Source organism: Rhinolophus sinicus, chromosome 1 (assembly GCF_057876585.1).
Source record: "Rhinolophus sinicus isolate RSI-liver-muscle chromosome 1, RSI-T2T, whole genome shotgun sequence".
Classification (NCBI taxonomy): Eukaryota; Metazoa; Chordata; class Mammalia; order Chiroptera; family Rhinolophidae; genus Rhinolophus; species Rhinolophus sinicus.
Window position 1 is genome coordinate 111634674 of NC_142501.1, and position 14745 is coordinate 111649418.

The 14745-nt window shown below is 34.7% G+C and overlaps 1 protein-coding gene across 4 annotated transcripts in view; it reads right to left on the reverse strand.

The window, feature by feature from the left end:
* Positions 1-14745, reverse strand: part of UPF2 (UPF2 regulator of nonsense mediated mRNA decay) — a 96976-nt gene that overhangs the window by 69473 nt on the left and 12758 nt on the right. For all 4 annotated transcript variants that reach the window (XM_074324984.2, XM_019710276.3, XM_074324982.2 and 1 more), the window contains exons 4-5: positions 8340-8500; positions 1056-1253 (exon numbers count right to left, since the gene is read on the reverse strand). In XM_074324984.2, the coding sequence (XP_074181085.1) occupies positions 1056-1253; positions 8340-8500 (359 nt within the window). The remainder of the gene's footprint in view (positions 1-1055; positions 1254-8339; positions 8501-14745) is intronic.

Sequence of the window (14745 nt, forward strand, 5' to 3'; positions counted from 1 at the left end):
TGTGTTATTCCAGTTATATGAAATACTCAAAACAGATAAATCCATAGACACAGAATGCAAGCTGGGGGAAGGAAGGACTGGGAAGAAACTGTTCAACAGGTCCTGGAGTGATGGAATGTTTTGGAAGTACGTATTAGAATATCTATACATCAAAAGCAAAGTGTATTACGTCCTAATTTTAGTATAAGTCACAAAAATTACTAATCTTAACATAACTTGAACAGCAATATTACACAGTAATTAAGAGCACAGTCATTAGCTAACAGGGCTTACATTGTGGATCTACCACTCACTAGCTGTGTATGTTTTTTAACCCTGGGTAGGTACTTAACCTCTTTGTGCCACAGTTTCCTCATCTGAAAAACAGGGATAACAACAGTGGGTATCTCATAGGTTTGTCGTGATTAGATGAATTTTTATGTACATTGTAAGTGCTAAAATGATGTTTTGCACAAAGTGATTGTTACATAAAAACTATTAGCTATTATTTTCTTAAATGGGCTCCCTAATAAACACATCAGAATGCAAAAATAACTTCAAAAAAAATTATCTGCTCTCCCTCCAAACCCCTGCCACCATGCCCTTCCATCTCCTCTTCGCCATCTCGACGGTTTGGCAGAACTCCCTTTAGGAAACATGATGTGACTGGCATTCAGGACCTTCCACCCTACTAATGACCTCCAAGCTTCTGATTTCTCTAAAGTAACTCCTCACAAAGAATTAGGGATATCTGGCCTAGAAAGAGCATTATAGGTAAACAGCACTATAGAGCTAACACTTCCCCAACAATCCCAACTGAGATCTCACACAAATTCATTGTAATGTAAATAAACATTTTCAAATTATTTCACATTAACTTAAATGTATGGCAGTGTTTAAAGAAACTCAATTATCAGCTTTTCATGCTGCATTCCATATTATCCTGTCATTCATTTAATATAATGACTCAATGTTCATATTACAAAACTAGTAACTACAGAAATTTTTTTTCCAAATACTATTTTGAAACTAATTTTTATAGCACTTAATGTAAAAATTTGTCCTTGAGTATTTACCTTTGGAATCATCTTTGTTGGACTCTTTATTCTGACAGTTTTTTTCATTATCTTTAAACAGGATGGCTGGAACAAAAGCCTTCAAATCAATGAGGTTTTCATAAAAATTCCGAGCATCTTCATCTTCCCATATACCACCTTCCAAGTCATATTCTCCCGGTTTACCAGGTGTAAATATATCAATTCCAGGCCCATGCTCTACAACAAAATAAATCACAGGGAATCAAAACAATTTCTGGTTTAGCATGCTAAACATGACAAGATATTTTATAGTTTCAATTTTATAACTAATGAATCTTGAGTGTTTCAATTAACAGAAGCTTCTTCAATCAACAAGCACTCTGGACTGTTCACATAACCATCATAACATCAAATTATAAAATGTTTTAAGTAAAGCTCTAATCCAGGACAGACGAGAGGACAGCAGAGGATAAAGATGCTTTTCTCTTCAATGTTTTAAGCAATTAATACGAGATTGGGTAGGCATTTGATATATTAGACCTATCTTCATGAAATGTGAACCCAAAATATGAAATATATAAGCCTGGGCATTCCTAAAACACCCAGCTTCACATCCCACCTCGCCCATTAAGCCTTTCTTTTTCTTTTTGATGGCTCTCAACCCTCTGTATCACTTATGTCACATGTAGACCTTAAACCCTTAATTAAGAAGCATTCTTCCTTTTGGTATAGTCCTTGGTAAAAAGTAGATTGCCATAAATGGTCAATTGATAAACTGACCTGGAACTGGAAAAGAAGAAAAGATTAAAAAAATACATAGATATTTCAGTAGAGGGTGGAAAACCATGTACAAATTTACACACACACACACACACACACACACACACACACACACACGTGTCTACCTGTACATACAACTATAGATTCTTAACTCAGAACATTGAAAGTAATTAATTTCCTACTTCATGATCATGAGATCATTCATGAATTTATCTATTCTCACTGTGCTTCTCTCCAAACCAGAAATACAAAGAATGATCATGCAGATTAAAAATAATCCTAAGAAAATTTAGATTATTCATTGAAAGTCATTCAGGAAGAAAAAAATAACAGCAAAGACAACAAAATGCTGGCTCCCTAACTCATTAATTATATGCCTTAGAACAAATATATTTAAACATCGGACACTAAACCCATACACTATAAAGGAAAAGATTGATAAATTTACAACTTCTATTTAATGAAAAATATAAACAAACTAGAAGACAAATACTGGCAATATTTATACAAAGGAATTAATATCCATAATATAAAGTGCTCGTGCAAATAAAGACCAAAGTCCCAATAGAAAGATAGATAGAGCCTCTGAACAGATGAGTAAAAGAGCACATGAAAAGATCCTTAACCTCAGTACTAGTAAGGACAATGTTACATAAAACAAACTTTTATCAGTTTGACCCATTAGATTATGTTTAAAAGACTGATATCAACAGATGTTGACAGTAAGGAAGTAAGCACTCTCATATCTTAACTAGAGCACAAACTGATACAGCATTGGGAGAGTGTAATTTGTCAGTGTTTATCAATATTTAAAATAAACATAATCTTACCTCAGAAACAGCAGAAAATGTAAACTAATATTTACAAGGGTGTTCACTGCAGCACTGTTTGTAACACAGCAACACTAGAAAGAATCTAAATATCTATTAAGAGAAGGGCTGACAAATTGCATATAGTATATACTATGCAATATTATTAATCAGATGTTAAGAGAACTGAGGTAAATCTACCTGAACTGATTGCAGAAGACTCTCAAAAATATATTATTGGTATTATTATATTACAGCATTGGCTGTAATAGCTAAAAACTAGAAATAACTGAAATGTCAGTCAACAGAGGACAAAGTAAATACAGCACAATTATGCAACAGAATATTACTATGCAGCAATTTTAAAAGAATTAGATGGCTCAATATGAATTGATATGACAAGACATATAAGATACATGGTTAACTAAAAAGGGTCGCTGCAAAACACTATGTATGATACAATCGCATTTCTGTGAGGTAAAAAGGGATATTCTGAGCACTGAAAAATTTAGGCCTCTTCAGGCAAAGATGCAGTACCAGTGACCTAAAACAACCAAGTAGGCAAATGACAGAATGTAACCGTTTTCAAACACTAGACATGAGGTAGCACAGGCACAGGAAAGTGATTCCTGAGAGAATTAGCTGTGCTGACTGACTGCATGGTAAGATTTTCCAGACCATGGCCAAGAAAGGGAGAAGCCAGGCAGACCTCAACAGTCTCCATGAGTTGGGCATGATGGGGCTGACAGCCTGGAAAGATTCTTGCCCAGGTGGCTAGAATCTGTAACATAGCATACCAGAGAGGAAAAAGCAGCACAAAATCTGCAGCAAGTCCCCCTGGAATGTTCAGTTGAATACTGATTAGCCCTTACGTGTGAGGGAACTAGGTGAACTGGGAAAATAATTATTCACGAATCTTCTAATTCATGGGAAATCAGGCAGTATCCAAAAGGATATTGGTTCAGTAATAGGGAAAATCTGCCCTTGAATCAAGGATGCTCTGATCCCACCTAACAAACAAGCCTGGAAAGATTAGACTGGAACTGTTTCCAACTCACTTAACTCTGCCCCAGAACAAAGCTCAATGATATTTCTAAGAATACAAAACTATCCAGCAAACATCCAATAAGACATAATCAGGCACAGAAAGAAGTAGAAAAATTACCAGAGATGTACAGGAGATCAATCTATCAATCAATTAAAAGCAATGCAGACATGATATAAATTATAAAATAAGTAGGCAACATACTGAGCCTGTTTAAGACCATGGAAAATATAACCAGCTTCTAGAGATAAAAACAACATCTCTCCATGAAATTCACAGTACATTAGACACTGTAAAAGGAAAAATTAGTGAATTTGAAGACACAGCAATGGAAACTATCCAATATTAAACACAGTCAAAGAATAAAAAGGGCAACCTCAAACCACCTAACGTAGTTGTAACTGAATTCCCACAGGAGTGGGGAGAGGAATAGAAAATATATTTGGAGAAATAAGAATCAAATTTCCAAATTTGATAAAAATTATAAACCCACAAATACCGGAATTCCAGCGAATCCCAAGCACAAGAAACTATAAAGACAACTATAGCAAGCCACATCATAATGAAATTGCTTAAAATCAGTAATAATGAAAAGATCTTAAAACAACCAGAGAAAAATTACATAAATATTACATAAAGAACAAAGATAATAATAACAACAGCATTCTCACTAGAAGCAATATAAGCTAGAAGACACCAGGGCAACATATTTAAAGTACTGAAAGAAAAAAAAAAATCTTACCCTAAAATTCTACACCTGGCGAAAATATTTTTAAAATGTTGACAGAATTTTGTCAAGATCTATTATCTCTGGGAAATGCCTAAAAATACTTGTAAAGTCATTTAACAGTTTTTAAAAAATAGCTTAAATTTTAGTAGAAATAAACCAAGTAAATCAATATCAAAGGATGCTGAACACTATGATAAGACTTCGGTTCTAAAATATAATAAATATACTGAGAAAATTCTGAAAATCCAGACAGATTCAACCAAAACACAAATTCTGAATTCTATGATGAAACTTCTTTTAAAAAATTAAAAAGTTTATTGTCACCCCCAATAAACTTCAATTAAAACAAATTAAAACGTTTGAGGCTCATTAATCAGGAGATACAAAAATTAGAAATTATGTACATGATTACATATAAGTAGAATAAAACATGCACAGTATACAATAGGAATTTCTAACTGAGGATGTAAAATACAAAGCACCTTCTTATATTAGAAAAGGATGCTTTACAAACACCCACAGGGGCCCTTACGTCTCTGTGTTTGGCGACTGAGACACCACAGACCCGGCACATGTGGTTTGGACCCACACACTGCGCAGCAGCAGAAGGCAGTAGTAAACCACTGCTGCACTTGCTTTTTTCTTTTTTGTCAATCTTTCCTTTTACCTTGAAAACCCTCTAATGAGACAGTCCAAAATGAAATATGAGATAATGCTGAAAGATGAGACTCCCGGGTTGGAAACCACTCAGTTACTGGGGAAGAGCAGAGAATAAGTACGAACAGAACTGTCGCTAATGGTGCAATTTGATCAAAGCTGAAAGGACATCTAGCAGCTACTGCGCTCACAGGCAAAAGGAAAGTGAGATGCGGCACCACATATACATGGAACCTAAGAAGCATGAATCAAGGTGAACTGGAAATTGTAAAGCAAGGAATAACGTCTAAACACTGCAGTGCCTGGTTTTAGCGAACTAAAATGGACTGGAATGGGACATTTCCAGTCAGGCAGCCATAGTGTTCTACTTTGGAAATACAAACTCAGAAGAAACATAGTGGCTTTAACATTGAGGAAAATTGTAGCATGGGAAGGTATGGGCTACAATCTAAGATCTGAGCAAATATTATTAATCAGACTTCCAGGAAAACCAATAACCATCATTCAAGTATTCAAGTCTGTGTTCCAATTACAGAGGCTGAAGAATATGAAATTGAAAGCTTTTACGCAAATATCCAAGAAGAAATTGATCACACACCAAAACAAGACATGCTGATAAAAAATTAGAGGTGACTGGAACGCAAAAGTAGGAAATAAAGTAGAATCAACTGTCATTGGAAAATTTTGACTAGGGGTCAGAAATGAAGCAGATTGGCTTGTAGATGTCTGCGAAGCCCACAACTTGTCCATCACGAACACATACTTCCAACAACCCAAGAGATGACTGTCCATGCACATCGTCAGCTGGCCAACGCAGAAGTCTGACAGACTGTGTCACTGAGAGCAGGAGATGGAGAAGCTGTATTCTCCCTGCCAAAACAAGACCAGGAGCAGACTGTGGTACTGACCACAAACTGTGAAAAACAAACAACAAAGTAAAGCTGAAGAAGAGCTCTAGAAGAAATATAATGTACGTAACATTCCTGATGGATTTAAAGTCCACGTAAAAACAGATTTTCACTGTTAAACCTAACTGACTGAGAACTAGAACAACTGTGGACTGAAACTAGAAATATTAGCAAAGAATATGAAAAGACAATGTCAAAAGTGAAAAGGAAAGAAAGATCAAGATGGGTGATGGAAGCACTAAAAATTGTTAGAGACAGGCAAGAGGCAAAAGCAAAAGGTGACAAAAGCAGAGTTAGTCCTGAATGCAGGTTTTCAACGATTATCAGATAAAGAGAACTATTATACTAGTCAATGTAAGAAGATAAAAGAGAATAACAATAAAGGAAAAACAAGAGATCTCTACCAGAAGATTCAAAAAATAAAAGAGAAATTCAAACCTAGGCTAGGAACGCCAATGACCAATGAGGAAGCACATTATATGGCCAGGAGAAAAAAAAAGGAAGGGTGGAAAGAGTATACTGAAAATCTATATAAAAGAAACAAAAGGATGAGATACTTTTGAAGAGGATTCCTATGAGGAAGAACCTGTCATTATAGAAAATGAGTGAAAGTTGCTCTGAAAGTATTGAAAATACATTACCAGAGGTAGATGCAATAATGATGCAATTATTTCATACCACACAGACTAAATCTGTCAAAATCCTAACATGTCAACAAATGGAAAACAAACGACGGCCTACAGACTGAAAACGTTCAGTACACATTTCAACTGCCAAGAAAGGAGATGCCCAAAACTGCAGTAACGATAGAAGCATTGCTCTAATTTCCCACGTTAAGTAAAGTGATGCACAAGGCGATACAACAAAGGCCGCTGCCTCACATGGAGCAAGAAATGCTGGATGGTCAAGCTGGATTCAAACGCTCCAAAGAATTTCAGAGCAGGTTCGTCTGTTTTATAAACTGCAGTAAAGCCTCTGACTACGCGGATCATGAAAAGCTACGCGCTGCTCTGAAAGCAACGGGCGTGCACTTGACAGTCCTGATGTGTAACTTGCACTGTGGGCACTGTCAGGACAGAATATGGAGACAAAATGGTTTCCTGTAGGCAAAGGTGTCAGACAAGGGTGCATTTTTTCTTCCTATTTGTTTAATCTGTACGTAGAACATATCATATGAAAAACTGGGCTAGATCCAGAGGAAAGAAGATTAAAAATTGGCAGAATAAAAACTGGGCTAGATTCAGAGGAAGGAGGAGTGAAAATTGGTGGGAAATTAAGATATGCAGATGACACCATCTTACTGGCAGAAAGTAGCAATTATCTGAAACAACTCTGATGAAAGTGGAAGAAGAAAGTGCCAAAGCAGGGTTACATTTGAACATCAAGACAAAAATCATGACCACAGAAGAAATACACAACTTTAATGCAGACAATTTAAACTGTTAAAGATTTTGCTTACCTTAATTCAGTCATCAATTCAAATGGAGACTGCAGCCAAGCAATCAAGAGAAGGCTGAGACTCGGAAGGATAGGGATGGAAGAATCAGGAAAGATCACCAAGAGCAAAAATGTGTCATTACAGGCCGAGGCTAAGGTCATCCACACCCTCGTGTCCCCAATGACAATGTACAAATGAGAAGGTTGTACAGTGAAGAAGGCCAACAGGAAAACATTGATTCATTTGAAATATGGTGTTGGAGGAGGGCTCTACAATAGCCCTGAACCACCAGAAAGAACTCGTGGATCCTATGGCACATTAAGCCTGAAACATGGCTGGAGGCAAAAATGACAGAGCTGAAGCTGCCCTATTTTGGCGTGAGAAGGCAGGATGCTCTGGAAAAGACAAGAAGAGCACGGGGAAAAACAAATACGAAATGGATCGTGTCCATAAAAGCAGCCGCAGACATGCGTCCACAGGAGCTCAGCAGAGCTGTTGAGGACAGGACACTGCACGTCACTCACTCATTCACAGGGTCAAAAGTCAGAGCCAGCTCAACAGCACAGAACACACACAAATACTTCACTGTTAAGACTTTTAAGTAAATAGGATTGCCAGATAGTTTTAAGATTAATAATTTATTAACACTTATCTACATAACATACATATAATTATTTTACCAAGTAGTTGGTATGACAGGTTACAGTAATATATTAGGAATCTCACCAACTTAAGGACAATCAAAAAGGAAGTTTAAAGCACCTTTGAAATAATATGGAAAACAACTCATCTCACAAAATGATAAACAATTTATCTCACAAAACTGCAAGGTAAGCTTTAGTCCTAAATAAAAATTTAATACATCATTCAAAACAATACACATCTGACAGGACTAAAGATAAGTGATAGTTACTTACTAAAAAACCACAGTGTTGTTTTTTTTAAGGATATCTTACCTTCTGGTGTTGGTTTGTCCTGAGGAAGATCTGGCATATTTTCATCCAAAAGGTCTGCTAAGGACTGAGAATTTGCCAGCAGCTTCTGATAAGACATAGCAAATTCTTCATACTGTTTATGTCTATCTTCACTTAGCTCCCCTTTAGAATGTAGAATACGCCTATAAACAAATGATGAAATAATCTGATAATCTTATCAAAATAGATGTGATCATATATTATTACACTAGGAATGTTCCATAAAATTTGATTTTATCACACAAGATTATTATTAGCATAATCTTCTTCAACATATTTTTAACACTTTCAAGATGTATCTGAAAATTTAAATTTGTATAATCAAATTCACCTATGCCTGCAGAAATATAAAATTTAATAATATGCCACAATAAAAAAATCACTTAAGTCTTTTGTTACAGCCATACTCCCCTCAGACATAGTTAACCAAAAATACAGTGTTTCCCCGAAAATAAGACCTAGCCGGACCATCAGCTCTAATGCATCTTTTGGAGCAAAAATTAATACAAGACCCGGTCTTATATAAGAGCTGGTCTTGAATTATATAAGAGCTGGTATTATATTATATTATAGAGCCACTCTTATAGTAAAATAAGACCGGGTCTTATATTAATTTTTGCTCCAAAAGACACATTAGAGCTGATGGTCCGACTAGGTCTTTTTGGGGAAACAGTAGTTAACATACCTCGACAAGTTAGTTTTCAAAAAACAACAGGTTACAGAAAGAATCAGTATCTTTAAACTTTCACAATGATTTGAATCAAGATTATCTTTTGAAAACGCCCATATCTTCCATACAGCTAGTTCTCAATTTGCAGGCACTGGTTATTTACCCATTTAACAAATATGAACTGTGCGACCCACGGAATCAAGGCCAGGCCATCTCTCGGAGCAGAGGACACAACTTCTCTTCCACTCTGCAAACAGTTCACTAGTAAGCCACCCACAATTAGAAATGTAAAACTATTTTAACTTTTCAAAATGTATAAATTCAAGTAAAAGTCTTACTATATTTGTATAGATAGGTGTGATGTCTATAACTGGATCCAATTTTTTCTACAACTAAATATTTATGTAGCAGTATAACATTTAACATTTATAAACCCTAACTCAAATACAACATAGGTTTCAAAAAATCTATTATAAATTGTAAATTAAGTCATTTTCAAAATACTTAGAAGTTTTTTTATCCCTTGTCATTTGAGTTTTCTTAGAAATAGGGAAGAAAATGAATTAGAGGGTTTGTGTGTGTGTGATACCTTTTTAAGTTACAGAAAATAAAATACAAAAAACATGCCTATACTTATTTGTCACTGCTTATTTGGAACAATTTCCAAACTTTCCCATCTTACTCCATTACTACCCACATAAACTTTTGTTTAAATGCTATTAACATTCCAAAGTACATTTTTTATTTTAGGCATATCAGTTCCCATTATAATAAGCACAAAATCAATCAACGTATAGATCAGTTACTGTTCATTAACTCAATCTTTCCCCCCACCAAATCTGGTCCATTAAGATCTAAAATGAGAAACTATCACTCGTTTTCTTATGATTTAAATATAGACCACATCATTCTACGAACAGATCAGTAAAATATCAAACTAGCTTATCCATAATAATGTAGAAAAAAAAGTATTTCTCTAAAATCACTGTCATTAAAGTGCAGTGTCTTTCTCTCTGCACACATTTATTTCACACTACTTTTACAGGCGAAAACAAAGTTTCTTTCGGTTAAGTTTTATCAGTAAATTTTAAAAATTAAATAAAAAACCCAAAGCATTTAAAAATATTCAATCCATGAAAGAAATGACTAACATACTTTGAATGAGCCTGTTAGAATTTTCAATTAGAATGTCATTTTTGAAGTTAAAAAAAGCCATTAAAATTAAATGACTACATGATTTGAACAAATACTACTCAAAAGTAGGGTACTCTAAAATGTTCTACAATTATTAGGAAAAATGTTAATAAAAAGTTAGGAGTCTACTCTGAAGCAAATTACGTTAAAAGGGATAATAATAATTTTAAAGGATTTAAAAACTTCTAATGACAATTAAGACGCAAAATTATTTCAGTACTTGGAAAGAAATTGAAAAATATCTCAAAATAATGTAGCCTGGAACATATTTCTCTAACAATTTCTGACATTCTGGTCATCTGAAGAACATACATCCAGTTTTAGGTTTTACAATATTCATTAAGGACTTATAGTATATAAGCAATAGCAAGGTGACAACTATTTTATTAGAAAAGAAAATGAACACTCCTTTTCCAATATTAAACTCACTTTCAAACATTTGCCTGGAACTTTGCACTGGGTCAATTAAAAGTGATTTAATTCTATGATAGTTTTCTTTGTATGCATTCCAGTTCCTTTCCAGTACTCCTAGAATAAATATAAAACTTGGAAGCTTCAGAGATACTCTGTCTTCCCACAAACCTCAACTCCCTGATCAAATTTTTTAACAGTACTAATTTACCTAACTACTTAATTTATACACGTTTAGGTTACTATCTAGTGATAATAGTTCCCAAGAAAAAAGCCTAGATTTTGGGTTTTCTAACTGTATCTTACACTAAGAACTTGGTAAGAAGTATAGGATACCAATGAAATGGCATTAGGAGAGTTCTGTTACGCAAAAAACTTATACAGTCACATCGATTTTCCTTGACCATTTATTTAATATACATTTACTAAACATCTGACTAAACCACAGCATGTAGTTAAGACTACAAACTTCAAGCAGAGAAATAACATCAATTGCCTAAACATTCAAAATCCCTAGAAATCATTTCGAGGTTCTAATGAAATTAAAATGAAACATTTTTTAGTGAATGTGTGCTATGTATGTCAGTTTTTTCTAACTTTATGAAGCCCATAGGAAAAGTCTGATTAAATTTTTTTAGAAGACCTGCATGAGGGGACTAAACATTACATGGCACATTTGACCAGAGTACCTCTTCTGTACATCAGTATAAATCTCACCAACATTTCTTATGTGAACTCCATGGGAATATATCACTATGCAAACTTAAGCTGAAGATATGATTCATCACATATTTTAATTACAATCTGTTCAGAAGCACACCTATTACAGAAAGTTGAACTGAAGCCATACTTTTGAAACTGCCATATATTAGAGGTCAGCACACTTTTCCTGCAGAGGGCCAGATAAATATTTTAGGCTTTGCAGACCATATGGTCTGTTGCAACTACTTAATTCTACTGTTATAGCACAAAAGCACAGATAATTCTTAAACAAGTGTGAATATGTTCCCATAAAACTTTATTTATGGACACTGAAATTTTAACTTCATATAATTTTAGTATTTCACAAAATATTCTTTTGATTTTTTCAACCATTTAAAAAGGTAAACACCATTCTTAGCTCACTGGCTGTACAAAAACTAGTGGTGAGCCTAACCTGGCCTGTGGGCCAGTTTGCCAATCCCCACCACAACTGGAGTTAAACAAGTTAGTATCACTATTAAATGTACTATAAAGAAAGGCGTTCATTCCCTCTCGTGATATCACTATACAATAGGGAGGTACTGGCACCATTTTAAACATATGAAAAGCAAGAAAACGATATTAATTTCAAAGTCATATTCACTATAATAAAAATACAACAAAGTAGACCTCCTTTACCCAATATAAGTGATCTCACTGTCTGGAAGCACCCCTAAGGTACATCAATCCTTGATTTCTGGAGTGTTTTAATATTACTAATTTAATATTGTAAAGCGGACAGAAACCATCATTGTCCATTCTTGAATCAAGCATTATTATCTCATAAAATCATAAATGCCTCAAAAAAACTCTAGTATTAAGAAACATTTTTGTTTTGTTTTTCTTTTTTCCATTTTTATTATTGCTTGATTTTCTTGCTATTTTTTATTTATAATTTATTGTTGTTCTGTATTGTTTTAAAAAATGAACTTTTAAAATAAGCTATGGACAAACTTAGCATACAAATTTTCAAAATCATGAAAAGGCATAAAGAGAAATTCTCATTTAAAAGTCTTGCTAAAAAAGAATTAGGCAATATATTAAGAGTGAACCAACATTTATTGTATACTTACAATGTGCCAGATACTTTTATTAAGTGCTTTCACACTTAATAAAGAATTCATTCACCGCATCGTTTACCTTTCTTTACCTCAGAAGTGCAGTGCTATTGTTATCCCATTTTACAGAAAAGAAAACTGAAGCAGAGGTGTAAGGCAATTTGCCCAAAATTACAGAATGTGTAAGAGACAGATCTAAGGCTTGAGCCCAAGCAAGTCTGGCTTCAGAGTCCATGCTCATAACTATTAGACTGTACTGCCTCCCAAATTAGAGTAAAACTATCCATTTGGTACTTTATTCTGAAATTAGAATGTCTCTCCAATGCATTTACCAAAGGTAATCCTTCCCACACTGAGGTGCTAGTTTTATATTCTCTTTTTGTTTGGCTATGACTTGGTAAGTACTGAGTGGTTAATGTTTTTACTAGACACTTACAAAACAAGTACTAAATGCAGACGAGGATGAGTGTTATGGAAGACGTGAAAATATACAGCATGAAGGAGGTAGGAAAGAACCTGATTCTGTCACTTGCTACTAAGTCACATTGGGCGCAAGCTCTTTAATCCCTAAATCTAATCTATCACCTTCAAAACAGAGGTATTTCTTTCACGGGTACTGTGAAATCAATTGAGATCATACATGCAATGTACCGTATCAATGTAAAACAGTATTTTCATGACAAAAAAAAAAAAAAAAGCAGGGTCCACTGTTGAAAAGGCAACAACTTCAATGCCAAGTACTATTCTGATCTACTATTAGCCAAATTAAAAAAGAAAAAAAATCTTGGCAAGAAAACAGAAAATCCATTTTAGCTTTAACCTTATGCAGTCACGCAAAATAACACAGAACACGTGGCTAAATCTTGAAAAAGTAAACATGAAGCAGACCCACGAAAAACTACTAGGTTTTACTTTTCATCTCCTTTGTCAAATGTCCTTTGTCAAAATGTTAAATTTTCCAAGAATTACTTAAATTTCCTGAGAATTATCTTACATTTTCTTTTCGTTTCATTTTAGAATTTGGTTATGGATTGTCTTTTAATCTTGTGTGAAAAGACACTAGAGTATAGTTAAGCATAACTGTACTCAATCAAATATTTATTAAACAACTATATCTAAGTCATTGAAACAAAATTGGAGAATATCTGGAAGGAGGTAATAATTTTAGAGCACTTATAAAATTGTTAGAACCTAATTCTAAAGCACAACCATATAACATCTTAATAGTGCTTAAATACTACACAATTTATCAAATTTACCTGTAAAGGCAAAGTACACTTACCTGGAAGGAAAGTGAAAGGTAAAAGAGACATTAATTTTAGGTTAATGCATTTTTAAGATTCAACATTGGTAAAGTAATGTCTCATAAATTTGCATTAATTTAAAAAAAACCTAATTTGGGCCAGCCCGGTGGTTCAGGCGGTTAGAGCTCCATGCTCCTAACTCCAAAGGCTGCCGGTTCGATTCCCACATGGGCCAGTGGGCTCTCAACCACAAGGTTGCCAGTTCAAATCCTCAAGTCCCGCAATGGATGGTAGGCTCTGCCCCCTGCAACTAAGATTGAACATGGCACCTTGAGCTGAGCTGCCACTGAGCTCCCGGATGGCTCAGTTGGTTGGAATGCGTCCTCTCAACCACAAGGTTGCCAGTTCGACTCCCGCAAGGGATGGTGGGCTGTGCCCCCTGCAACTAGCAACGGCAACTGGACCTGGAGCTGAGCTGTGCCCTCCACAACTAAGATTGAAAGGACAACCAACTTGACTTGGAAAAAATGCCTGGAAGTACACACTGTTCCCCAATAAAGTCCTGTTCCCCTTCCCCAATAAAATCTTTAAAAAAAAAAAAAAAAAGCCCTAATTTTATTAACAGTGGAGGAGGAAGCCTACATTCTACTTTTTTTTTTTAACTAAACCTTAGAGCAAATCACTTACTGCTGCCGGACTGAGTATGCAATCATGAAGGTTGTAATTTACCAATACTGAATAGAGAAACTTGCCACCACTCCCACCAATTAGAGAAAAAAAAAAGGGAATTAAGATGCTTCAGAATTATTCAAGCAAAAATTCTGACTTAACAGCTGAATTCATGATTCTACTATGCTCCGAGAAACAAACTCTGTTACACAATTAAGATTAAGTTATATCTAATGAAAATTAAATCATTTCTGCAACAAATTTTTATTAAATGCCAAAAAAATACTAGGTAGTATTACCTCTATAAGAATAATATCTCAAAGTACAAAGCATTTCAAGTATAAAGAGCACTAAACGTAATAAAAAGCAAAACCTACCAAGAAGTAAAGCTCTAAACTCTA